At 31.6% G+C, this 27,026-nt stretch overlaps 8 protein-coding genes across 8 annotated transcripts; 6 read left to right on the top strand and 2 right to left on the bottom strand.

The window, feature by feature from the left end:
* Positions 1-277: 277 nt before the first annotated feature.
* On the top strand, positions 278-655 carry HELRODRAFT_133683 (hypothetical protein; the record flags this gene model as incomplete). Its single annotated transcript, XM_009022226.1, has 1 exon — positions 278-655. A coding segment is annotated over one exon (378 nt), but the record flags the coding sequence as incomplete, so codon positions are not given.
* Positions 656-4,902: 4,247 nt separating this feature from the next.
* On the top strand, positions 4,903-7,484 carry HELRODRAFT_174783 (hypothetical protein; the record flags this gene model as incomplete). Its single annotated transcript, XM_009022225.1, has 5 exons — positions 4,903-5,073; positions 5,465-5,560; positions 5,963-6,085; positions 6,388-6,558; positions 7,470-7,484. The coding sequence occupies 5 exons, from the start codon at positions 4,903-4,905 to the stop codon at positions 7,482-7,484; spliced, it is 576 nt and encodes a 191-aa protein (XP_009020473.1).
* Positions 7,485-7,956: 472 nt separating this feature from the next.
* HELRODRAFT_81871 (hypothetical protein) lies at positions 7,957-9,113 on the bottom strand (the record flags this gene model as incomplete). Its single annotated transcript, XM_009022224.1, has 5 exons — positions 7,957-8,035; positions 8,145-8,256; positions 8,363-8,508; positions 8,717-8,832; positions 9,021-9,113. The coding sequence occupies 5 exons, from the start codon at positions 9,111-9,113 to the stop codon at positions 7,957-7,959; spliced, it is 546 nt and encodes a 181-aa protein (XP_009020472.1).
* A 1,065-nt stretch (positions 9,114-10,178) lies between these two features.
* On the top strand, positions 10,179-12,569 carry HELRODRAFT_174781 (hypothetical protein; the record flags this gene model as incomplete). Its single annotated transcript, XM_009022223.1, has 7 exons — positions 10,179-10,272; positions 10,447-10,523; positions 10,629-10,737; positions 10,865-10,943; positions 11,251-11,387; positions 11,755-12,070; positions 12,311-12,569. 7 exons carry the CDS (start codon positions 10,179-10,181, stop codon positions 12,567-12,569), a joined length of 1,071 nt encoding a protein of 356 aa, XP_009020471.1.
* Positions 12,570-12,891: 322 nt separating this feature from the next.
* HELRODRAFT_174780 (hypothetical protein) lies at positions 12,892-14,064 on the top strand (the record flags this gene model as incomplete). The annotated part of the gene is made up of 2 exons (XM_009022222.1): positions 12,892-12,979; positions 13,334-14,064. 2 exons carry the CDS (start codon positions 12,892-12,894, stop codon positions 14,062-14,064), a joined length of 819 nt encoding a protein of 272 aa, XP_009020470.1.
* A 1,280-nt stretch (positions 14,065-15,344) lies between these two features.
* HELRODRAFT_81825 (hypothetical protein) lies at positions 15,345-17,274 on the top strand (the record flags this gene model as incomplete). Its single annotated transcript, XM_009022221.1, has 6 exons — positions 15,345-15,509; positions 15,716-15,841; positions 16,044-16,162; positions 16,454-16,556; positions 16,704-16,817; positions 16,945-17,274. 6 exons carry the CDS (start codon positions 15,345-15,347, stop codon positions 17,272-17,274), a joined length of 957 nt encoding a protein of 318 aa, XP_009020469.1.
* Positions 17,275-19,352: 2,078 nt separating this feature from the next.
* On the bottom strand, positions 19,353-21,225 carry HELRODRAFT_174778 (hypothetical protein; the record flags this gene model as incomplete). Its single annotated transcript, XM_009022220.1, has 7 exons — positions 19,353-19,479; positions 19,639-19,907; positions 20,117-20,232; positions 20,340-20,467; positions 20,587-20,726; positions 20,860-20,995; positions 21,077-21,225. 7 exons carry the CDS (start codon positions 21,223-21,225, stop codon positions 19,353-19,355), a joined length of 1,065 nt encoding a protein of 354 aa, XP_009020468.1.
* A 720-nt stretch (positions 21,226-21,945) lies between these two features.
* On the top strand, positions 21,946-24,631 carry HELRODRAFT_81938 (hypothetical protein; the record flags this gene model as incomplete). Its single annotated transcript, XM_009022219.1, has 9 exons — positions 21,946-22,239; positions 22,383-22,613; positions 22,756-22,834; positions 22,953-23,072; positions 23,197-23,386; positions 23,570-23,718; positions 23,787-23,962; positions 24,070-24,216; positions 24,440-24,631. The coding sequence occupies 9 exons, from the start codon at positions 21,946-21,948 to the stop codon at positions 24,629-24,631; spliced, it is 1,578 nt and encodes a 525-aa protein (XP_009020467.1).
* Between the last annotated feature and the right edge of the window lie 2,395 nt (positions 24,632-27,026).

Genomic DNA, 27,026 nt, shown 5'->3' with positions numbered 1-27,026 from the left:
ATATGTTTATATCTATGGGTATAACAGAGTGTCTGCGGTGTATTTGTTTTTAAATCGAGGAAAACTTCGATTACGTAATTTTTCCACTCAGTCTTATTATAATAGAATTTCACATTTTTATGACAAATAACTAAAAATGGGACACTTGCTGTCCTGTGTAAATGATCGTTCAAGCTGTAATCATATAAAAAATTCAAAATGTCTGAAATGTGTCTACACACGAAGTAAGGAATGTCTGAATAAAACCGTTCCGTCCGGTGAGACCCTGCTGACGATAGCCTCGTCAAACGGGGACCTAACGCTGGCCACTCAACTCATATCTTTGGGGGCCAATATAAACCAACAAAACATAAGCGGCGACACCCCACTACATGTCGCCATTCGAAAAAAGCACACACGTCTGGTAAATTTATTGTTGGAGTGTGGGGCTGATGTAAATATCAGGGACCGTTCAGGTTTGACACCGCTACATTTCGCCTGCGTCTACGGCACTTATAAAATTGTTGAAAAGTTACTGAATGCTGGATCCTATCCTAATGGAATATCTGATAATAAATATTACGTTTCCACACCACTGATGATAGCCACTGAGAATAGGAAGAAGGAAATTGCTGAACTGTTACTGGAAAGAGGAGCAGACGTCGATAAGAAGGATTGGTGGATGAATACTGCTTTTCTGAAAGCTGTTCATGTTTGTGGTCCTTCTAATAATAGTCAAACAAAATTTTTTAAATTTTTATAAAAATTTTTTAAATTTTTTCAGTTAACATCTTAAAAATAAAAACTACTCCTCATGTAATTTTTGTGCCACTAATTAGTCCTAATATTTTCCTTCTCATTCAACTTCTTTTCAAGGTTGGGAATGTTGAATTAGTCCAACTGTTACTGAAATATGGAGCCAATCCTAATGTTGAGAACAGGTTTGGGGGCATGGCGTTACTTTACGCCACAATTGCAGACCACTGCGATATAACGAGATTGCTCGTTAAGAGCGGGTGCTCATTAAGGCTGAAAAATTCCTGTGCTGCTAATAATAGTAACAACAACAACAGTAATAATAATAACAACAGCTGCACAATACATTTTAAAAATGGCAACAAAGTTAGTTTGATTTCATCTGGCACCAGTTTTTTATTATCTGCATGGAATATTGTTGCATGATTTTCATGAAGCCATTAGATTATTAGCCATTAATATACATCTCATTAACTTGGTTACCTCACATATGTAAATACAGATCAATTGTTATCTTTAAAAACACTTTCACTAATTCCCTAATCACAGAAGCAAATAGAACGCTATCCTCCGCTGGCGGCCGTCATACACAGAGCATGTTACAAGTGCTTCAAATTTTTCCTTGACCAGGGAGTAGATGTTAATGAAAGTTTGCAGTGTAAAAGTTGCAAGACTCCACTGCTCTATGCTGTCACTAATAGAGCCTGGGACTGCCGTGACCAACATATGAGACCCATGCCGCAGTGCTATCATTCAGAAACTCCTGTTAGTTATTCGATAGTGTAATGTTAGTTAAGTTGATTGGTTAACAAAGATATGTATACTCGTGTTGTTCATTTTTTTCTTAAATTCACTGTTAGGTTACGACATCATGGTTGGTTTTTTTTTTATATAGTAACTTTTGGGTTATCATAAATCATCATGACTCTTCATAAAATTCTCGTTTCACAAATTACTTTCACTCTTAGTTTTGCCCAAGCCTCCACTTTCCTAATTCATTATCTCGCTAAATTTATTCCCTGAATTATTAGTTTGATTTTTTCTTACTTATTAGGTGAGCATCGATTCAACACGTCTGCAATTTGCCAAAGAACTAATAGACCGTGGGTCACTTTTGAGGCCGGTTTGGGAGGGGGTGGTTTGGCAGATGAGGAGCTTCTATGTCCTACCTGCTGACTGTGATGCGCTCAGTCTCCTTATCAGTGCCATGGGGTTCATACACAAGGAAAATTTTAAGGTGTGTTTTTGTGTGCATCGGTATTGGCTGTTTGTTGTATTGCTGATGCCGGGCTACTAAATGTTGACGTTTTCTGTCCTTTTTTTAATCATCATACAATCACAAAATATTATAAATTTTCTCATCATTCATTAATAATGATGTCGTCTGCTCTTTGTCATGATTCATACTATTTACGAAATTTTCATTAATTATTATTCTATCTTTCATTCTTCATTCCTACAAATTTCTCACTGACTGAATAACTAACCCATCTGGATATGAACTGAAACAGGTTGAAACGTTCTACAGAACCCTCGTTCTCAGTTGTCAGTGGAACGCCATGTGGCTCCTCTACTGCTCCGGCCTCACAATTACGGATGAGTGCCGCCAGATTGCCTCGAAATTTCGGGCCAACAACCTAAACCCAATAAACCGCTACAACATTGCGGCCGCCAACGGCAATTTAGCCCCGTATATCGATGAATTCCATTTGCACGGAGAACCGTCGTTCGTTTTGTTGAATGGAGTGAACGAAGCCGACTGCGCCAAAGCCGTGCGCTGGCTGAATTACTGGTTGGATAATATCCTGCTAAATCCTAGGAGTTTGAAGAATATCTGCGTCATTAAAATTCGCGAGAGCCTAAATGAGAATGTGTTCTACAATGCCAAGAAATTGAATCTACCTAAGACGCTCTACGATTTGATTACACTAACATCTTTCTCAATGTCGTCATAATAATTCTTTTGTTATTTTTTTTTTATTATAGTTTTTTTAATATTATTATTATTGTTGTTTGTTTATTTGTTATTTTATTTTTATTATTATTAATTTTAATCTTTATAACTTTCCATTCATTCATCCATTTGACTGGTGCATTTTATTTGATATCTCATGAACTCTTCTCTCTCTCTTCAACAAAATTGACTTTTCTCCTTCAACTATTAATTCTAACCATTAATAATTAGAATTAATGACTTTTATTATTCATTTCTTTATTATTATCGGTTATTATTATTATTCTTGTTTTTCTAGTTTTATTAAATTCTCTATATTTTTTCAAATTTGCCATTTCATTATTCTTGCGATGTATCATTACAATCATTATTAACTCATATAATTATATATATATATATATCTTGTGTATATGAACTATCATATAATTATATATAAATATTATAATTATATATATATATGTTGGAAGGAGACAATATTTTATGCAGTATTGTATAATTGATTAATACCAACAATTCAGTACAATACTGTATATATACATACATATTATCAAAAAATATATATATATGTATATATATATGTGTGTATGTTTATAATAATTATTTGTATTATTATGATTATTATATAAATTATGTACCAATGATTCTCATGTATGATTTTTTCTTAATTTTTTTTCATATGTAATAGCTAACCATAACTTGCTAATATGTGCAATTATATATATATATATAATATATATATATATATATATATAGTTTAGGTATTGGTGTATTCCTAAAATATGTAGTTATTAACAAATTTTTTGCACTAATATATATATATAAATATATATGATTTAATGGATCAAAATTTTGATAAATTTTCTTCCGTAGTATGATATATTGTATGTATATTTGTTAGTTACGAATGTACGTATTATGTATGTTAGTATTTTTAGTATATGTATTCATGGTTACATACATAAGGTATGTATATGTGTTGTGTGTGTATGACACACACGTAAACTCATCCATCCGGGCAGTTTTATATTCATGCCGTATGTTTGTATTAATACAATCTATATCCAGTTGAGTACTTATGTTTGTATGTACGTACGTACGTATGTATGTATATACGTATGTATCTTTGTAAGCTTGTTTGTTCATATTTTTATTTGATATTTATAAAAGGAAGCCGTCAGTGTATTGAAAATTAAAAAAATAAGGAATAGCTTAAAAATGTGTATGTATGACATCTAACTAATCTCTGAATAAGGATTAACAAATTTCGATACAAATAAAAAAGCTCCATTTAATCTCGTCGCCAACGACATTAAAGATGCCAAAAGAGTTCCAAAAATCATTGAGACAAGCTGTCTCTGTCTAATCTCAACCAGTTACATAAAAAATGCCAGAAAGGCTCCAAACATCGAGACAAACAAGAACCCCCCTGACAAGTTTGGAACCTTTGCCAAGAAGACCTGTTTGTACTGAATATTGCATGTATAAGTTCTTATCTGTTCTATATGGAGTTACGTATTTTGTGAGTTCTGTTTAGTTTATTAGTTCATTCATTCATTCATTTGTTTATTAGTTCGTTCATTCATTCGTTATCGTTCGTCCATTCATTCATTCGTCCATTCATTCATTCGTCCATTCATTCATTCGTCCATTCATTCATTCGTCCATTCATTCATTCGTCCATTCATTCATTCGTCCATTCATTCATTCGTCCATTCATTCATTCGTCCATTCATTCATTCGTCCATTCATTCATTCGTCCATTCATTCATTCGTCCATTCATTCATTCGTCCATTCATTCATTCGTCCATTCATTCATTCGTCCATTCATTCATTCGTCCATTCATTCATTCGTAATGATACTAATAGAAATAATTTGTATTCCTTTTTACGAGCGTACGTGCAAATCATTCTTTTGTTTTAAACTGGATTTTTCAATTTTGATATTCTCTGTCTCTCTCTCTCGCTCTCTCTTTCTAGTCTTCCCTTATTTTCCACCTTTCCTTTAGTTACGGAAGTTAATTAATGAGATGACGAAATGATGTTGGTGCTGTCCAGTGATGCGTGTCTCTGGCGTTACGTTACGTGCGCGAGCTGAATACTAACTAAATACTGATGAATGAATGAGTGAGTGGATGAATGAATTAATGGATATATAAATAAGTGAATGGATGGATGAATGAATGACATCAACATACAGATGATAGGACTAATAATGTTGGTTATCAGCGTCTGGATTGCCGCCATTAAGAGTCAATTCGAGGCGGTCGACGATATTTTGACCTACCCATCCCTACTCTCCATCGGGGCTTCGCTAATCGTACTGTTCACCTCGGCCGTCGGTATTATCGGAGCGGTTAAGGATAATACGGTTCTTCTTAGATCGGTTTGTCGCGAACGAGTCTGTGAGTGTTCAAGTGATTGAATGCACGAACGAATGAATTAATGAATGAATTAATGAGTGAATTAATGAGTGAATGAATAGAAAAGTGAATGATAGATAAATTATTGTAATTAATTAAAGTTCTTAGGTATCATCTTCGTTGTCCTCAGCATACAAATCGCGGTCGGCATCGTTACGTTTCTGTTCAGAGAGAAAGTAAGGCATTGACCTTTGTCATCATCATCGTCGTCGTTGTTACCAATATCATCATCTTCTTCATCATCTTCATCTTCATCGTCTTCATCATCTTCATCGTCTTAATCATTATCATCTTCATCGTATTTATCGTCCTCATCATTTTCATCATCATCTTCATTGTATTCATCATCACAAGGTGTACACAGTTCTGGACGATCAAATGGAGATGGCTCTAAAAAACTACTTGAACGATGTTAACCTACAATCAGCCGTTGACTCCATACAACAAAGAGTACGTTACTTAATTCTCATTTGTTGTTATTTGTGTTATTATTTATTTATTTATATCATCATCATTATTGTTATCTATATCTGATGCCCGATCGGGGTCAACAACGAATAACATTCGTGGAGTCCTTGTGTCACTTGTTGAATATCATCACATTTCAACTCTTGCTAAAGTGTTAAAGATCGGGTTTTGTGCGGGTCGATGGTCGCCAATGTCCTGAGAGAATGAGGCACGAGGAGGAAGAAGAAGATCTGATACACACAACACACATTTACAAGCATACAAACACATTTCAGACAAATAGATGGCAGACAACCATTATAATATTCTAACTATCGTCATTGTAATAATAATAATAATAATTATTATTATTATTTTAATTATTGTTATCATTATTATTCTTAGTTTGAGTGTTGTGGCCTGAACGCTCCTCAGAGTTGGGAGATTAACGACAACTTTACGTGTTCGAATGCAGGCTCAGCCCAATCCTGCGACCTTCCCGACTCCTGCTGCATGCGTATGAAGCAGGTCCGCAGTTTCATTTCATTTCTTTGAATTTTATTCTCACCGTTCAGTCGTTCGATCGTTCTTCGGATGAATGAATTGATAGATGGATGGGTAATCGTTGAATGAATGAAGGAATGAACGCGTGGAGTTAACAATCGAACAATCCTTCATTGAACCAATCAATCATTCAATCGATCAATGAATCAATCTACAAATCATACATAATCCATACACCCTCATCCACACCTACATAGGAATTCACGCACGCAGACGCAAACCACACACACACACACACACACGCACACAAACCACACACTAACCAGGATTGTGGTAGAAAAGTACGAGTTAATCTACCCCAGAACAGTAAAAGGTATAAAGATATTTTGCAGGCCAAAGGATTTTACACAAATGGCTGCCGAAAATTATTCCTCCTTTGGTTGGAGTACAATTTGGAAGTGCTAGGAGCAACATCATTAGCCTTCTCCATCGTTCATGTAATTATTTTTATAATAACGACAATGATCATTACGATAATGATAATAATAGTTATTAATTATATTATTATTGTTTATATTTATTATTGTTATTTATATAAAAGCGTTTGTATCTGTTTTGATGTCACTAATGTTTTATTACGGATGTTGTTATTGTTGATATAATAATAATAGCTATAACAAAATAATAATTAATTTTTTGAAACTATTTTTCCAATAGGTCTTTGGTCTATTTTTCGTTCACATGTTAATTGTTCAAGAAGAAGATAGATTTCAACTATTTAAATACAGAAGTAGATATTATGCCTGAGTATGTGTGTGTGTATGTGCATGTATGTGTGTATCTGTATCTATATATTTGTGAGGCGCCCCTATTGAATAACTTCTGAAGCGCCTAGCTTCACTCGAGAATGTCAAAGCAAATGATGTATGTGTGTACGTGAGTGTACATGTATGTGTGCAAACCGGTGTACACCAATTATTTTTCTATCAAAAACGACCAATCTATCTCATTCATTAGACAAAAATAAATGAAATAACTAAATCACTAACCACTAATACACGTATATAAATAAATATATACATATATATATATATATATATATATATATATATACATGTACATATATACATAAAGTATATATATAATATATACATAACAGTATAATGTACACACACGCATACATACATACACACGTACAAATGAATATATTTTATTTGCATTCGAAATACTGTATATATTTAACAGCCCATAGAAACTACAGAAAGAGAGATTAATTTATAGTTAAAATACTGTCTATTCTTAACTCAACTTAACAAATAGTATAACGGGTTAATTAATTAATTTAAATAATTAAAAATGTTAATTAAAAATTAATTAATTAAACTGGTTAATTAAACATGACAATCAGTGTGATCAGACATAATGATATAAAACGTGCACAGAGTAATATTTTAAAATCTACACGCATTGAAAAGAAGTTAAAAAAATTATTAAATGAATGAATAAATAAATAAATAAATGAACGATAAAATTATCTTTTTCAAATGTGGAATGATAATAATATGATAACAATTACGTGAAATTACCTATTAAAATCAATAAAGCAACAAATCAATCAATCCATCCATCTATCAATCCATCCATCAATCATCCAAGAAACAATTCACTCAGTCAGTCAAACGTCTATTCGTTTTTTGACGCCTTTTTGGCTTGACTGTAAATCATTGTCGTGAAATCCCTGATAAAATTTAAAAAAAGTATGTTAAATTCACTTTTAAAATATATCAATTTGTTAATTCGTTGTTTATTAACTATCAAACTATAAGAAAAATCTTTTTTTTAAATCATTGAGGACATCATCGTCGATGACAACAAAGATATTGATAGAAAGTTTCTCACGTTTCGAAAATGAGCATCCCAGAATAAACAAGGGCAACTAATATTGACAAGAAAATTCCAGATTCACTGTTGTATCTATGTAGACGAGAATTTATTGTATCTATGTAACAATATATTATAACCATAATATTATAAAGATACTACAAATATTTAATTATATTATAAATTACTTTCAAAATCTTACAGTAACGAGGTTCCTAGAAAGTTTAAAAAAGATCCGAAATACATGGGATTATTAAAGATGTTAAATGGAAATGCTGTAACTTTCTCCGGCAACAAGATCCCGAAATAGTCGCCTATTAAAACAAACAATAAAGCTATAATTAATTTAAAATAATTACGAAACAAATAATATTATAAATAAGATACAAATAACAAAAAAAATATAAATTCACTAAGTACCTAAAAAACAACCATAGAACCCGAGAGCAAAGAAAGCAGATAAAACGAGTGACGTGCCAATAGCAATAAGAAGCCAGCCTAAACAATGAACTATCAAACTATCAAACATGGGATTTGCTGGCTGAGATTTCATGGCTATTGTGAATCTAAAAATATTACCATTTAGTAATTATTTATTTACAAATTAGTATTTTATTATTTTCAATATATATTCATATTATAATTAATAAAAAATCATCATTTTTTATAACTTAATTATTATCATTACTAAGGTATGTCTATAACCTTACTCCATAAATAATATGTAATAGTATTAAATATAATCATCATTTTATCATCACCAACTTAACTTACAGCCAGTCTCTGTAAAATCCTAACAAAATGATGGTGACAGCAAACACGGAGCAGGCAATTTTCTTGGATTCAAATATTTTCTCTAGGAATTTTGTGTAATAATTTAATCTGGCCACCTGAAAATAAAAAAAAAATAATAATTATGAAATAAATTAATTATTAGTAATATATATGTATATATAGAATAGAATATTTCAATTAAAAATTAATGAACAAAATATAAAAATAAGTTATAGTGTAGATCGACATCACTAATTTAAAATTTAAATTAAATTAAAACCAACAAAAAAGTAAATGAACTCACCACATTCCAATAAATTGGGTTGAAAATGATACAAAACATGGCAAATTGTAGATTCTTATCGGACCAAATTATGCCAAACTCATCAACGGCCATCTACCCGCCGGCACGGCACAGTGGGGGGTTTAAAAAAATTCAAATTAAAATTGAATTAGATAAGAATTATTAACAATATCAAAATAAATAACAAATCAAAGTTAACCATGAAAATATTAAATAAGCAAACAATGAATAAATAAGAAATTCAACAACCTTGCTGAAGTCAAAGCGTAAGGTGTCGCAGCAATCGAAAAAGTTCGGCAGCGGCCAATCTGACATTCAATTTTCACAAAATACAAACTAATGAATCTAATCGCAAATTAATTTTCTAAGCTAACTTTTTACCTTTCACTTACAATTTATTTATTTATTCAAGAATCTATATTTTTTTAAAATCCGTGATTCCTAACAACGTGTAACTTTAAAAACTTCAAAAGACGTACGATAACCCTTGCTTTCGTCAACAATGGACTAATTGGCTGTATTTGACTTGCTTGGCTTCTTGGCTTACTTATGGAATTGCATGGCTTTTAACAAACAATGAAATATTTTATTGAATTATTATGTTTATAATATTGTAGCAAGTAAATTGTATTTTTTATTTTAAAATTATTTTTGTTAATTTGAATATAAAAATATTTTTTGCCGATAAAATACAGTGGCTTACAGAAGCCATAGGTTGGCTAAGTGGGCATACTAGGATTGAGCTATAGCCATTCATTTTTGCATATTCCCAGTTGTTAAGCATTTAACAACTGGGAATGTATCTAGATATGTATCTATGATTTAAACACTTAAATAGTATTTTAATACTTACTCCAGTATTTACGACATACACATAGCTGTAATTAGACAATACATAAATACTATTGCGTGCAATTTAGTATTTTAAAAAATGTAATTACTTTTACATAAAGGTTGCTTTATATCAATCATCAATTGGGCCCTTTAAAGTTAACAACACTTAATTCTAGGCGAATGTAACTCTATGGTCAAGAAATAATAAACATCGTATTTTCATTCCTACACTAAAAGTGAATTTATCTCACTTTCACATGTTTTGAAAAAATTTTGATTTTAATGGATTAATAAAAAAAAACTAATAAACTAAAACGTAAAAATATGCCAGATATTAAACGATTGAAAATTTTTAAATCGGCAAATACATCTAGCAGTGTGTACTGGAAAAAAATTTTAGATGATTTGAAGAAAAAAGGTAATGTTTGTTTTCATTTCATACTTCCACTTCTTCATCATTGATCAATCAATCGTTCATTTATTTAATTTGCCATTTGTTTATTTCACAGTATTAATTATAATTAATTAAAATACGTTAGGAATTTTTAAATAATCGCTAAAAGTTATTACAAAATCAATTTCTGAAAAAAAGGCATTCCTTTTTCAACTGGCTACTTCACTGACAAGGAGAATGAACAGCTGAAGAAAAATTGGAAAAATGTTATTGAGGTAATGTATGATCCAAATTTATTATTTAATTTTTTAATTATTGTTATTAAATTGTTAAATTATTTTTTTACATTTTCATGGTTTAATCAGAATTTATTAATTTAGAGTTGTCCATTTGAAGACCCTCTTGTTTTGCTTGGGAAACGCGTCAATGGCCTCGATTCTAAAGAACTCCATAATTACATCAAAAGCATTAATTTTTATATCTTATTAGGTTTGATTATATTAGTCTTTATTAGTTTAAAAGTGAAAAATTGTAAATAATATTGGTTATTACAGTTGTTTATTTTAAATGTCTTTACTATATTTTTATTTAGTTTTCTACATTTAATTTCAAACAGGTCATAAAATAAATAGATCACCATACTCTGTGTACGCTAGGGCCAGAAAGCTATTCATTAAGGCTGATAAAACTGGAAGGTTATTCCAATTATTTCCATTTTATTCATTTTAATTTTCAAATAATTATTTCATTATTCAAAATAATCTTATTTATCTTTGACATTTCATTAATTTTTTTCATATAATTCAAAGTAGTTTTCATTGTGAATTGTTTAATTTATTGAAAAGAATTTCTATACTTTGGTAGAATAAATATGTTATTCATAGTTAAATTACATTTTTAACTATTATTATTATTGTTGTTATTATTATTTAATTTTTGTTTGTTAAAATAATGTTTATTTGCTAATGGTATTTTTGTAGCTTATCATTTTATTTATTATAGATATACAAAAGAAGAGATCAGCTTGTTGCAAAAATTGGAAGCTGAGTACGGAAACAAGTGGGAGAAGATCGGCGAACTAATGGGCCGAACGGGTAGGTCTCTACTCGTTAAAAGTGCGAAAATAAGAAAAGATCCCGGTTAGTTGGTGATAATCTTTTTTAAAATTATAATCAGAGTTAAAATTATAATCGATAGTTAAAATTATAATTGAGAGTTAAAATTATAATTGAGAGTTTTTTCTTTATTAACCAATTTCGCGAGATGATCATAAAATGAAATGGATAGCTGTTGCAAATGAATGAATCGTTAATTTAGGTACCAAAAAAATCAATGGAATTAAATTAGTTGGAGTTAAGTTTAGATCAGTTAATTTGTATGGTATTGTTATGACACGATAATAACAATATTACTGGCAGTAGTGGTAAAAGTAGTATAATTTATTATTATAATTTATTATTATCATTTATTATAATTATTTATTATTATGGTTATAATTTTGATCAGCCAATGGCAAATGGAGTGAGGATGAAACGAATCTTCTCATCACGTCGGTCAACAGATACTATCAGGAAAGATTGGCTGATTATTATAAAGATAAAGATGCCTTGATGAAAAGTTTGAAAAAGAATAACAATAATAATAATAATAATGGACAAAGTGATGCTGATGATGATGGAGGAGTGAATGAAGAGAAAGATGAAGAGGAGAGAGAGAAACGACTGAAATTGATAGAGAGACTGGCTCTTGATACAAAATTTTTATACTACAACCTACCCTGGTCCCAGATAGCAGAGGAGATTCCTAAAAGGAATGCAAAACAGTGTAGAGAACGATGGTTAGTAGCTTGTCTCTGATTGATTGATTGATTGATTGATTGATTGATTGATTGATTGATTGATTGATTGATTGATTGGTTGGTTGGTTGGTTGGTTGGTTGGTTGGTTGGTTGGTTGGTTGGTCGGTCGTGTTTTCTTTCGTCCTTAGATTAATTTAAAGAAATCCTTAATCATATTCGCCATGATCACGATCAACGTCATCGTTCTTTTAACGATTTTTGCAGGTTGGCCCAAAGCGGTCTATCAGCCACAGTCATCTATAGAACAGGCAAAGACGAAAACTTCAACGATAATAAAAACAATAAGTACAAGAACAAAACTATTAATAATGATAATAATAATAGTATTAATAATAATAATAGAGATGATGAGGAGGAGGAGGAGGAAGAGGAGGAACGTGACATCAAAATTAGAGCCACCCAAGCCGATTATCGATACTTCAACTTGCATGACAGAATCAAATTAATTGACTTGTTAGCATAATAATAATAATAATTATAGTAATAATAATAAAGATTAATCTGACCTTAATAATAATACTAATCAGTTGTGTGTGTGTGTAATATGAGTGCCTGCCGTTTTTCAGAAATATATATTGATTGCACGCTAGAAAATGGTTTTCATGCTAATACTTGGGTGTTTGATTTGGTTGCATTGTTATGATTATAATTGTCGTTTATTATTATTTGTATTATTATTATTATTATTATTATTTTAGATTAAATAGGATTTTATAATTATTTCATTATTAATATTTAGTATTTGGAGTTAGAAAATAAAAGGATGTTCCCATGTTTATTACAGGATGATAAAGTCTGGTACCAATTCTGAAAACAATATAGATTGGCTGAAGCTCGCTGAATCATTTAAAGAGTTGTTATATTTGCTCAATGGTTTTATTATTATTATTATAATTTGTTATTATTTCTATTATTATTGTGTTTAGTGTTGTTATTTTTTTTATTATTATTATTTACAGTGTTGCCTCCAAGCCGCAATTCTTACAGATCAAATGGTATCAACTAAAATGCATGATTCCAAATCACCGAATGAAATCTTTCGAAGGTTGCGATTGTGATGATGGAAAAGATGGTGGTGGTGGTGGTGGAGAAGATGATGATGGTGGAGAAGATGGTGATGGTGGAGAAGATGATGATGGTGGAGAAGATGATGATGGTGGAGAAGATGATGATGGTGGTGACGATGATGATAACTAAAAAAAAATATTTTCTTTTCACTAATTCAAGAGTTACTTGACGAAGTGTCACTGATGAATTTCAACAAACTCAAACAGCGCCAATGGAAGAAATCCGGCTTGACGTCTTCAAAGGCCACCATTAAAAACAACAACGATACTACTAATAATAACAATAGTAATAGTAACAACAACATTACTACTAACAATAATAATAATAATGACAGTCTTGTTATCGATGTCAGAGCAGTCTCTACGTTGCAAGGGGAAGTGAAGAGGAAGAAGAAAAAGCGAAAAAGAACGAAAACTGATGAAGATGATGACAATAACAACAGCAATAATAATAATAATAAAGACAACAATAATATTAATGTGGACGACGACAATGATGATTTTGACTCCAAAGAAATGGAAATATCATCGCCAAAGATGAAGCAGAAGAAAAAGAAAAAGCGAAGGAATAAAATTGATGGTCATCATCATAATCACTATAATTATAATGATGATATTAATAATAATAACAATATCAATGTCATGATTGATGATGGTGATGAGGAGGATGACGTTGATGACGCCCGTAAAATTAAAACGCTATCAAATGAAAAGAAGAAAAGGCGCAAAGTTTGTGATTTCATTATGGTAGATGACGACGATGATGATGATGGTGGTGGTGGTGGTACTCGTAATGACGTCATCATCTGCAATGAGGATGATGATGACGGTAATATGGCTATAAGAACTGGTAAGGAAAAAAAGAAATCATTGAAGAAGAAAAAACTTTGATTTAACATTTCTTTTCTTTACGTTTGTATTTTTGATATAAATAATCAAATTGTTGTCTTAAAATTTAGCCAAAATGATGTTTTTGTAGAATTATTTAAAATAAAATAGCATTTGAAACTAATTAAATCCGCAAAACTGTGCTTTTGAGATTTGTTTTCAGAGTTTTCTTTCTTTTTTGTTTTTCGTTTTCTCCTAATTTAACATTTCACCGACGCTATTTGTTCATTTATTTGTAAATAGTGATTTTGCATAAAAACCAATTTCAGCTTTATAAAAACGCTTTCTGATTAAGATAACAAAATGATAAATTAAAAATATTGTGAATCTCTTGCACTCGTAATAACCAGCACCGATGTTGCAACTTCTAAAATCTCTATATTAGTATGTAACATCATATTCTTCCTATTATCTTATCTGATTCTAAAACTCTTGATGTTTCTCACAAGTTTCGTAGTCTAGGCTTTATCTTTGATTCTAGTGTGTCTCCTCAGATTAATTATGTTGCTTGCTAGAAGTTATTATTTTCATTTACGTAGAATTAAAAAAACCTTTGCCTTTTCTTGACGGTTCTTCTTTTCTCCTTCTTGTTACTTCGTTAGTCTTATCTAGGATTGATTATTGTATCTCGCGCTCGCATGGTTTTCCTGATTCTACACTCTATCAATGAAGTAAAGCTTTTAACTCTGCTGTTCGTCTAGTTGCTCGCGCCCCTTCCTTTTATCATATATCTCCATATCTTGTTTTCTTGCACTGGCTGTCTGGCTACCTAGTATAAAATATAGAATAATTTTTAAAATTTGGACATTTATGTATAAGTTTCAATCTATTCCTTATTATTTACTTACTTATTATTATTATTATAAATTATTTCCTTAGTACATACTTATTAGATATATTAATTAATTGAACCTAAACGCCACGGTTTACCATCGTCTTTTTTTTCTCACTTCTTAACTCGTGTTAAACACACTTTTGCAAAATCTGCATTGGCTTTTTCGGGCCTTTTTTTCTGAAACTCTCTACCTCCTTATCTAACTACTTTTCCATCACTTACGAAGTTCAGAGCGGATCTCAAGACCCATCTGTTTGCAAAATTCATTGAGGAGCGCTGTTGAACATCGCAGAAATAGCGCTTTATAAACTAATTGATTGATTGATTGATTGAAAGTTTTATTTATACTTGTGTTTCTGTGGTAACTAAACATAATGTTTAAAAGTTAATTTAAGTTCGTCGTTTTACACTAAATTTTTTTTGCCTCGGTTAATTCGTGAAATCTGAAATGGCTTTAAGCTTTGACGACAAAATATTAGGCGAAAAAACGGATTATTATTGTAGTAGCAGTGAAGATGAAAAATATGATTCGTGTGATGATGATGATAATGAATGTGGGCACTCAAATCAAAATCATAAATCTTCTTCAAAGTCCTCCACAAAAATGCCGACTGTTCAGGCTCCGGATTTGAATTCTTATGGCGGTCATTGCTCTAATGTTAGATTTTGGTTGTGAATGAATTACTTTATGAGTGATAAATAAGAGATAAATTGTAAAGTTTAAATGCTTTTCAATAATAGTAAAAATTATCAATTACACATTTTTAATATCACATCAGTTGATTTTTACTAATTTTAATTTTACTATAATAATTGAAGACTGGTCCCAAAGGTGTATTAGAAGATTGGAGAAGATACAAACAGTTGGAAACTGAAAGGAGAGATGAGAACGAAAAGGAAAGGCTTGCTCTGGCAAAAAAATTATCTACCACTTGTAGAACTATTGTGAGCATAATTTTTTTAAATTTTACTTAAATTTTTAATTTTTTATAAATTAAATTCTTTTTCACACTGCATAATGATGTATATATAGTAGTTTTGTCACTTTCACTATAACATAACATATTGGCATATATATTTTGGTTATATTTATATCTTTCATATGATTTTACATTTTTTTAATTAGCCAGAAAATGACAAAGAAAAGGCCAAAGATCTTGAATATTTAGAAGAAATAGAAGATCATTTAGATGACTTTGATGAAGAATTTATGAAAGAATATAGAGCAAAGAGGATTGAATCAATGAGAAATGCTGTTGTTAAATGGTAGTTAATATATTTGGTCTAATCTTTTAAAATTTAATTATAGCTTTTTATATCATAATCATTCTATATCTTTGTGATACATTTTCTCCAATGTTTCTTTGAAGTATTAACAAACAAAAACACAATCAACGAATCCACCTTACACTCCATTCGATAGTCATTCAAATCCGGCAACTGCATAAGCAACGACAGGCATCTTTACGATTATACTATTTCATTATTATAATATATTATTTTATAATATATTGTTATATATTATTTATTTTATTTATTTACGTAAAAATGATATAGTCCTCAGTTTGGCAAAGTTGTTCATTTGAATAAGCAGACATTCCTAGAAGCCATTGATAAAGAAGATGCATGTACAATAGTTGTTGTGCATATTTATAAAAAGGTAGTATTTTGTTTGCTGCGGGTCTTTATTTATTATAAAACTTTAGCAATACTGATAAGTTTACTAACTGTGGATTAAAATAAATTAGTTAAATAAAACATTAAAATGAATAATATAAATAATAAATTGAAAATACATTTAATTTAGGGTGTAACAGCTTGTGAAACGATGAACAAATGCATTGATGAGTTATCCACCGCATATCCCGATGTTAAATTCTGCAAGATTGAGACCTCACACATTCAAATGAGTCTTAATTTTGTTAGTTTATTCGTGTGTTAGTTTAGTTGATGGCTTATAGTTGATAATTATATATATTTTCAACAAAATATAAAAAGAATGTTACTAATTAGCCTGACAAGAATAATTATTATCTTTGTATATTCAGTCTTTGGCCGGGGTCCCAGCACTTTTGGTGTACAAAAAAGGTGAACTTGTAGGGAATTTTGTTCGACTTTCAGATGAATTTGGGGATGAATTTTTTCCTAATGATGTTGCAAGCTTCCTAGTTGAGTTAGTATCTCGTTACACACGCTTACGCACATACATACACGCACGCACGCACACACACGTGCATTCACGCACACACTTACTCACAAAAACAGGCATGGCTTGTTACCAGATAACTTGTACAACAGCAGCAGAAATCCGTGCATTCGAGCGGGCGTTGCTAAATACGGCAACAATGACGACGACGATGACAGTGACTATGATATAGATTAATTAATTCTATTTTCTTCATTTCTATATTTGAATTTATTTATTTGTCAAATATTTTTTTCTCATTCACGCATCATAGTCCACTGATACAAATTAAATCAGAAGAGACTTTTGCATGCGTTGCTACCTAATTAACATATTTTATTTTTTTATATAAATCACAAAAAAATGAAAAAATTTATTTGGGCCCACTAATCACATAAATATTTCCAATCCCGCGATATTATGAACACAATAATAGCAAATGTGTATTGAGTTGTTAAACCTACCGGCATAAATGCACATACACACACATGCACAACACACATATTTAAATACTTGCATACACACACGCACGCACTCACGCACACACACGGACTATTAAATAGTCTATGGGTCTTGCTCTAGCAATTTTATTTCCTCTTCTATTTGCTGCTTTTTGGCAATCTTTTCAAGTTGTTCTTTTTCAGGTTTTTTCAAAATGCCTGAACTTATTTGTGTTTCAATTTCATTTATTTGTTTTAATTTCTTACGAAGAGCTCGTAATTTTTTGAAGACTTCTTTGTTTTCAGTTTCGGTTTCAATTTTGATGTTGTTAGTGTTTGTAATTTTTAAACTTTCGATCCAATCTGATGTTTGGCTGATAAGAACATCTTCATTATTTATATTGCTATCGACCACCTCATCATCATCTGCACTCACACTGCCATCATCTAACTTCTGCTTCAATTTTTTTTCTTTCCTTTTCAAATTTTTTTTAGCTGCCTTTGACAAAGCAGTAGCAGTTTCAGTGATGGTGTTATTGCTGTTCATGGATTGGTTACTAATGACATTCCCTAATTTGTTGTTTGTTAGGCTTTTGTTGTTGTTGCTACTAGGAAGTTGGATGATTGACAGACCCACTGGTATACCTGTGTTTGATGATTTTAACCAATGTGCTCCTTTGGTTTCATAGCTATGGAATAGGAATTAGGAATTATCTTTTTATTTACTTACAATATGAGAAAATTTTGAAGAAGCACAGCAGGATATGTAAATATAGTTGCATTTATTTGTTACATGCTGACACCAACAGCCAACAAAATTATCAAACCACTTTAGAAAAATTAAGAAACTTCACGGTGATGAACAGTTTAAATGTAAAGTGATGTCAATGCAGCTTACACAGGTACTTCCTCTTGGGGTATGTAACCTTCTTTAACTTTCTTGGGCTTTCTCCAGGATCCATCTGGCCGTTGAGTGGCAGGAAGGTAAAGATCACCTGTGTAATGTATTAAAATATCATTACATTTTTACTTTTTAGTCTTGGCCTTTTATTAAAGACAGATAGTTAAAAAAAAGTTTAACTTAGTAAAATAATATTTTTTCATCAAAAATTAAATTAACAAAAACTCGCCTGTTTCAGAATCTCGGTAGACACCTTCACGATTTTTTGATGTGGTGAGCATCTTTCTTGACTTTGTTTGTGTGTGTGTAATTTGTATTTAATAGAAAAAGAAGTAAGGTGACAGACCTATTTTATTTTTCAATTTTTAGATTTAGCGAAAACTTTATTTAAAATTGAAAAAAATGGACTTAAACTAAAACTCGTGAAATCTCTAATTAGATATAAAATCATAAATTAGGAATAAAATCGCGAAACAATCAGACTTAAACTAAAATCTCATTAAAAGTATAACTATATTATCGCTATACCAACGCATAGACAGCCCAGACAAGGTAACGCAAAAATAGTTTACCATAAAAATTTATTGTAGTTATGTTATTCGCACATTTCAAAACAATCCCTTCAAGTATTAACATTTTATTATTAGAAAATAATTACTACATACAGTGTAGTAGCATGTACATTTAACAGCAAATATGAAACAATTATGAAACAAAAGTTATTTTAATAGATAACACAAACGCAATTTACAACAAATTAAAATAAAATCTAGTCATCTAGGAGCTTTTGAACCTGTATTAAAACAAAATAAAACATTTTAGTCATATTTTAATGTGTATAGTTATGAAAAAATACTATAGAAAAATGAATTTATTCAATATTTTGATAATTTTAAAAGATAAATAATATCTATTAATGATGTCATTCATTTATAGAATATAAATTGAAATAAAAACAGCTGAATTTAACTTTTTGTAAGGTGGTATTGTTTCGTTGTGACTCTCAAGATTTGGATTCAAAAAGCTATTCATTGCCTGATCACTGTAATTCACACAGCTGATCAAATAAAAAGAACACTTCTTTTATTAAATATTGAATAAGGAATAAATAAATAACTATTAAATAATAAGTTTAAATCATAAATAAATTGAATCAATTAAAATGACAAAAGAAAACAGTGAAAAAAAATTAAGATCTACAAGTTTAGCCACACACTTTTCTTCAGTCAAAGTTTCCATTGAAATATTTTGATCAGGATTATCATGGTGGTGATGCAGCTGCTGGTTATTATCAGCTGACAGTTTTGTAATTAACTCTGGAATGATCTTTCTGAAATGTTCTTGCTGCTTCAGACAATCATTATAGACTGTGTTTGAGGTTTTTAATAGGTAGCTAGAATTATTTATGAATTGAGTTCTGCAGCTTCTGACGACGTCAATGCATTTTCCTTGGTTCATTTCATACAAAACTTTTCCTATTAAATCCTGTTTTAATCATCATAAAAACTATTTTATTGACCTTAAATCAAAATAAGATCTGGTGTCATTTTTTTTCATTTTATGATTGTTATATAAATTAATTACAAAATTTTTAATATCAAAGTTGGAGGATATCACAAAATAATACATTACTAATTATTATTATCTGCAATTTTTCAATGACTATATAATACTGTGAAACAAATCAAACATACAGGAAAAGGTTTTTCAGAGCTATTTATATCCCATAAGGCTTTCAGCTGAGTGGTCAGCAAGCGCATAAACTGTCCGAAAACTGTACATAATACATTCAAACACAATTCCTCAATACCTGTGTATGTGTGTCGAAATAAATTTGATAATTTATGCAAATACAATCATAATTAAATAAAATGTAATTATTTAAAATTAAACAAATTATGAATATAATATAATTACCTGTGTAGCCAGCTAGTAAGCCAATTGTAGATATAGATTTTAAAACTAACTCATCTTTATGATCAGCTGCTAGTAGCATTGCATTCAGTGATTTCAAACCGTTAGGAAATCTTCCATTGTAAAAATCACTAAAAATTTAGTAAACATTCGATAGTATTTTAATTATTTATTATTACAATCATAATATTTACAATATCTAAACATATTAATTATAAAAAAATAATTTTAATAGAAAAAATCTCTGAACCTATCTGTATACGATTGAAGTTTAGCTATATTATCATGATCACTGTTGAAATTGTGACAAGATGTCTGTTCACTAAGAACTGGAGGTGGTACTATAGGTAAGGATAACATAGATAAAACAGTTTCTATGTTATTTGGGATCTGGATTAAGAAAAAAAATAAAAAAAACTTTGATTATAATATGTTAAAGAACTTAAAAAATTTATCAAAAAACCTTTTCAATTAACAATTTTAAACTATATTTTATGAAGTATAATCAAAAAATCAAACTAACATGGTTTTCTTTTAAATCTTTCACCTTGCTTTCCAAACCATTCAAATGATCTTCATGCTTCACTATGTAAGACACGAGATCGATGTTTGCAGTTATTCGTGGATCTTCACTGAAATAAATGTCAGGCGGCAGGAAGCTTTGTGTTGGAAAAAATATGTAATTTAAAATGATTTTATTTAATTAACGAATATAAAATTTAACATTTTTTATAACTAACCTTTCAGCATGGATTACAGGTTGGTACACAGGAAAATATTGAACATTATTACTAGTATTCGGCTTATCCAATTTTATTGTAGTAAAATCAAAATCCTCGACGACTTCTTCATCGTCCGTGTCGGGTAATTCTCCCCAATATTTCGACATTTATGATCGGAAATCACAAGAATATAAAGCCTCGGCCACAAAATGCTGCGGATTGATACAAAAATCACTTTTAAGCGTCTAAAAGTAGATTCAAACTTGCTCGTACTATAGAATCATAAGTTAGAATTATACATATTTAACTTCATCGTAAAAATCGTTAAGTTCAGTAGGAAACGTTATAAAATGTTTTTTAATTTGTTTGTTTTGTGTTCAATTATTTAAAATAAAATTGTATCAATTATAAAATAACGTTTAAATTGTATTTTTTACCACTAATGTTATTTTTCGTAGCGCTCATCCAGCCAGCAATATCAAGATTAATAAAAACTTGTAATTAGATGCACCACTGCTATGGTTGAATGATTTATTTACAAATATATTTTATTTTAAATAATTTTTTAATAATTACATTTAGCAAAACTTAAAAAAATTTTAACAAGAAGGAAAGAGGGAAAACCATTCAAATTAAAAGTCAAAAACTCGTTTTTAATTTTTTAACTCATGAAATCAAAAAAATGTCTTTCTCACATCACCAGTCATTCTTTTCTTTTCTATCCTGAATTTAATTTAAGCTAGACTAAAATTAGTTAAAAAAACTTATTTATATTACTAGTGTTTTTTTTAATAATGATTGGCTGCAATGAATTTGAGTCACTATCTTTGGCATCAACGTCATCTTATCACCCTGACAGTAATATTATTAGGGAGAGTAGTATTGTGATGAGTCCAGACTCAATAATTAGCAGCACCACAGCCATATCCAACAGTGAGTGCTCCGAAAGTGAAAAATCATCATTGTTCTCCACTGAAAATTTTCAACTTCACGAGGCAATTCAATATTTGGTGACTATATTTGACTACGAACCCACTAGAGAGGATGAGTTAAAACTGACAAAAGGACAGAAAGTGAAGCTGATATCAAAAGATGTTCATATTTCTGGAGATGAGGGTTGGTGGATTGGAGAAATCGATGGGCATGTTGGAATTTTCCCTGCTTCCTTTGTTGTCAGTCAGGTATAAAAGTTAAATTAGATGTTGTTAAAGTCTATATTCACTATCACAAAATTAAAATTTAAATCATAATTATATGACTATGCGCACTAATACCACTGATTTTTAATTTTATAAATAAATTAACTATTAAATTTGAACCCCAGGACAAATTCTCAACTGACGGTGATTTTGTACTAAAGCCTAAACTAATAAACTTTGATGAAATCACCTTAAAAGAAGTTATAGGCGTTGGTGGGTTTGGAAAAGTTTTACGAGGCATCTACGGTGATGAAGAAGTGGCGGTGAAGTTAGCAAGAGAGCAGACATTATCAACAGTGGAAAAAGAGGCCAAATTATTCTGGCTTCTTGATCATGAAAATATCATTAGTCTCAAGGTTTATAAAATTCTCAACTTTTTCTTTTCACTAATTCATGTTGCTGATAAATAATCTTTTCCCAAATTTTCTAGATTAAATTTTAGTAATAATTAATTTTTTCCCCCTAATCACCCTAATCGTATTTTTTATTTGGAATTAGGGCGTATGTTTGGAGCCTAATCACATGTCACTCGTCATGGAATATGCAAGGGGTGGCTCTCTTACACAAGTTATCACTGGTAAGAGGATGATGATGATGAGGAGGATGGTATTAGTAACCAAAATTATAGTTATATTACATATAAATAAATAATTATTACTATTTTAATCATACTATAAAATGTTATAAACTGGTAGGTCGACAGATTCCAGCATTTTTGGTCATAGCTTGGATGCAGCAGGTGGCTCGAGGGATGAGGTATTTGCACGAATATGCACCGATACCACTTGTACATAGGGACCTCAAATCTAATAACAGTTAGTGGGGTGTTGTTGTCAGGTTTTACCTAACTGGGTTTTTTTTCTATGGTCTGTTGGAAATATTATGGTAAATATTTTTTGTTTTTATTGTAATTAATTTTTTAAAATCATTACACCACAGTACTACTACTTCACCCATACGACCCCGATCACCCGACTAACTTCACTAATGTTCTAAAAATTACTGACTTTGGCCTGGCAAAAGAGGTAGATGGTTTTAGCACTAAAATGAGTGCAGCTGGTACCTATGCTTGGATGGCTCCAGAGGTGATTAGGCACTCGAGGTACTCGAAGAAAAGTGACGTCTGGAGGTTAGGAATAGGAGATTTTTTTCTTTTATTGATTAGTTATTGACTAATTAGTGGAGTAATTGAGTGAATGAAGGAATGAATGAATGAATGAATGAATGAATGAAGGAGTTGTTTTTAAATAGGCAAGAAAAATTGTCCACACATTTATTTCTACATCTAATTCAATATGCCAAACATCCAAAGTTTTGGTGTGGTGCTCTGGGAACTGCTGACAGGTGAGGTGCCGTACAAGGGTGTCGACACCTGGGCAGTGGCCTACGGTGTTGCGGTCAATAGTTTGACCCTTCCCATTCCAAGTACATGTCCCCAACCGTTTGCCGAATTAATGAAAGGTGCATGCCATTATTATTATTATTATTTATTTATGTGTTTATATTAATTGTTTTTTTATTATTTAAAGTTTGTTGGGAGTCGGAGGCTGACTTGAGGCCATCATTCACTAACATTCTCCTGAAGTTAGAGGCCGTCAGTCAGTCATCTTTCACGAATACGCCCGATCTGTCATTCAGCAGTATGAGACTGAACTGGAAACAGGAAATAGAAGCCATGTTTGTGGAGTTGAGGACCAAAGATGAAGTTTGTGCATTCATTGTTTTCATTTAACATCGATAAAACGTTTTATTGATTAATTTTTAACGATAAACATTCACTAATCTTTCGTAATTTCGTAAAAATAAAATTAGGAACTGAAAAATCGAGAAGAAGAACTAATGAGAGCATGCCAGCAACAGAAACTACATGAGGAGTTATTAGTCAAGAGAGAACAGGAGCTGATGGAGAGGGAGATGAGTGTGATGGAGAGAGAGCTGTCAATAGCTGTACAGCAACAGGTCCGCTTAGATATAAATTCCATGTTTAATTAAACATTGTCTAAAGCCATTTAAATCTCATCAATCTTTCAACATCCAATCAAATTCTACTAACCATTTTATTTGCAATCATGATTTCAAACTCACTCACATTTTATCAATCTTTTTTTACAAAACTCCCAACCAACAACCAATGACATCTTACCAAATATTCCAAATTGACCAATCAATTTGAATTTTGCAGCTCTCTCCGTTATCAACTCAGCCGAAAATAAACAAGCGACGAGGAAGATTCAGGCGTAGCAGGTTGAAGTTGTTGAAGTTTACTATGAGTGGTGCAAGTGGCGGTGGGGGAGGAGCCAACAGTGGTAGTGTCGATATATCCGAACCGTCGGGTTGGTTTGTCATATTTGTTTGGGGTTTGTGGTTTGTCTGACTATCTGTATGGTTATTTTCTCTCTTTTTTATTCGTTCTTCTATTCTCTCTTTTTTCTTTCCTCTTCTAGTTGTTATTATTATTATTATTATTTTTATTCACTTCCGTATCCGGCAGATTTTAGGCACAACATTTCAGTGAAACATCGAAGTCCGTCGTCCTCGAATGGCGATGTGACGATCTTCAAGTCGCCAATGCACTACGTGTCGCCATCGCCTCATCATCCCCTCACCCATCATCATCCTCATCTCTCTCCCTCGCATCATCTTCTCTCTCAACAGCATCATCAGCAGCAGCAGCAGGAGATTTTCCCATTTCAAAATCCCGCCATTTTTTTCTCCCCTAATCGATATAACCAAATTAGGTCAGGCCAGGGGTACATCGGCACCAGTGGCGTTGACAATAAGAATGGTGGTGGTGGCGATAGTATGGTGGTCTGTGGCTATGGTAAAGTTGGAGTTGGCACCACTAATGTCAGTGCTGCCAGTGCTGAAGAGATTAATAATAATAATAATAATAATAAGTTAGTTGCTGCTGGCGGATGGATGAAGACTTATATATGTAAGTCGCTTTGTTTTTCCCTCTTACTGGTGCCTTCAAAGATTTTCATACGTATACACACACACATACATACATACATACCTACACAGATACACACACAACACACACTGATACACAAACACACACACACATACATACACAGATACACACACAAACTGATACACAAACACACAAATACACACACACACATATACATACACAGATACACACACACACACACACACACACACACACACACACACACACACACACACTGATACACAAACACACAGATACACACACACACACATACATACATATGAACTTACAGACCCCGTAGATGGCGTGAAAGGTAAAACCTGGGGCCCAAACAGCCTGACCAATTTCACTAACAACGCTAAATTTACTCGACCAAATCTAGACATTTCCAATAATAATAATAATAACGATAATTATAGTAATAATAATAATAATAATTATGACGATTTTTACGATGCTAACGTGTTTCAAAATAGGAGGAAAAATATTTTGACTTTTTCGAAAGGCTTCAAGAGCGCTGAAAACTCCCCCGCTAAATATTATGATCATAATAATAATAACAGAAATAATAGTTATAATATTGACTTCAGACAACAACACAATCATCAGCGCTTCGCTGACAACGACAATAAAAATAAAAATAATAATGATAATAATAATAGTAATAATAACAAATCGAAGCACACTCTTAAAAACAGCTTTTTCAGACCAATCAGAACCTTTTTCAAGTCTGTCATACACAATCCGTCATCGTCAAAACTGACGAGTGACGTCAGAGAGGATGGCGACGATGACGTCTTAAGTAGTAGTAGTGGTCGCGCTGTTATTAGCAGTAGATGTAGTGGTAGCACAGGCGGCCATTTTGATTCTAGTTATGATGACAATAGCGGCATCGCTATGACGAACTATCGCTTTAAAATTAACGACGATTTCATTAGGTTTAATATAGCGCCATGCAACCATAGTAACGTAAGGACCTCAAACGCGAATGGGAGTAGCACGCAAATACCTAACACGTACCACGGAAAGGCGAATAAATACCGACCGCCGACCGGTTTCAACAAACCGATTCAATTCGTTGAAAAGTGCTACTACGATCGCGGCACGACCTCGGTATGCAATCGAATCGTTAATCTCGATACCGAAACCGATACTGGCGATGAGGGTATAAATAATCGTATCGGTATTTATAATAATAATAATGACACTCGATCGATAAGAAATGTGTTAGTGAATAAATGCGATGTTAATGAGGTTAGTGCTGGCAGAGATGTCCTAGATGGTTGCTGTGATATGTCAATCATCGCCTTCTCGCCCGATAACGATGATAAAACTATCGTTACATCATCTCTACGTCATAATGGTCGTCATCACTGCAATGGTGGTGATGATGATGATGATGATGATGCTAATTGCACTAACGAATCTTTCGATGATATTGAAAATTACAATGCAAGTAACATTGTTAGGCCTAGACCACATTCCAGCATCAACAAAAACAACAACAAAAACATCAACAACAAAATTAATATCACTAGTCCATTTAAGAACAACATCAACAATAACACCAACGACACTAACAACAACGACGATGATGATGATAGAAATAATGACAACAGTATTGTTGTGTTAAAAACTGCCTTCCTGTCAGACGTGACCACAACAAAGGTTGTCGAATCCAAGGGAGCTAGTTCAACCTCAACAACCTCAGTTACATCAACAACAGCAATTGCAGAACGTCAACAACAGCGGCGTCAACAGAAACTCCATCAAATGACCTTATTGGATAAAGAGGTTAAAGGTCAAACCGCCGACC

The sequence above is a fragment of the Helobdella robusta genome (assembly GCF_000326865.2).
Source record: "Helobdella robusta unplaced genomic scaffold HELROscaffold_31, whole genome shotgun sequence".
In the NCBI taxonomy this organism is placed as follows: Eukaryota; Metazoa; Annelida; class Clitellata; order Rhynchobdellida; family Glossiphoniidae; genus Helobdella; species Helobdella robusta.
The sequence above is the reverse complement of the archived record's forward strand: the minus strand, read 5'-3'. Positions and strand labels throughout refer to the sequence as shown.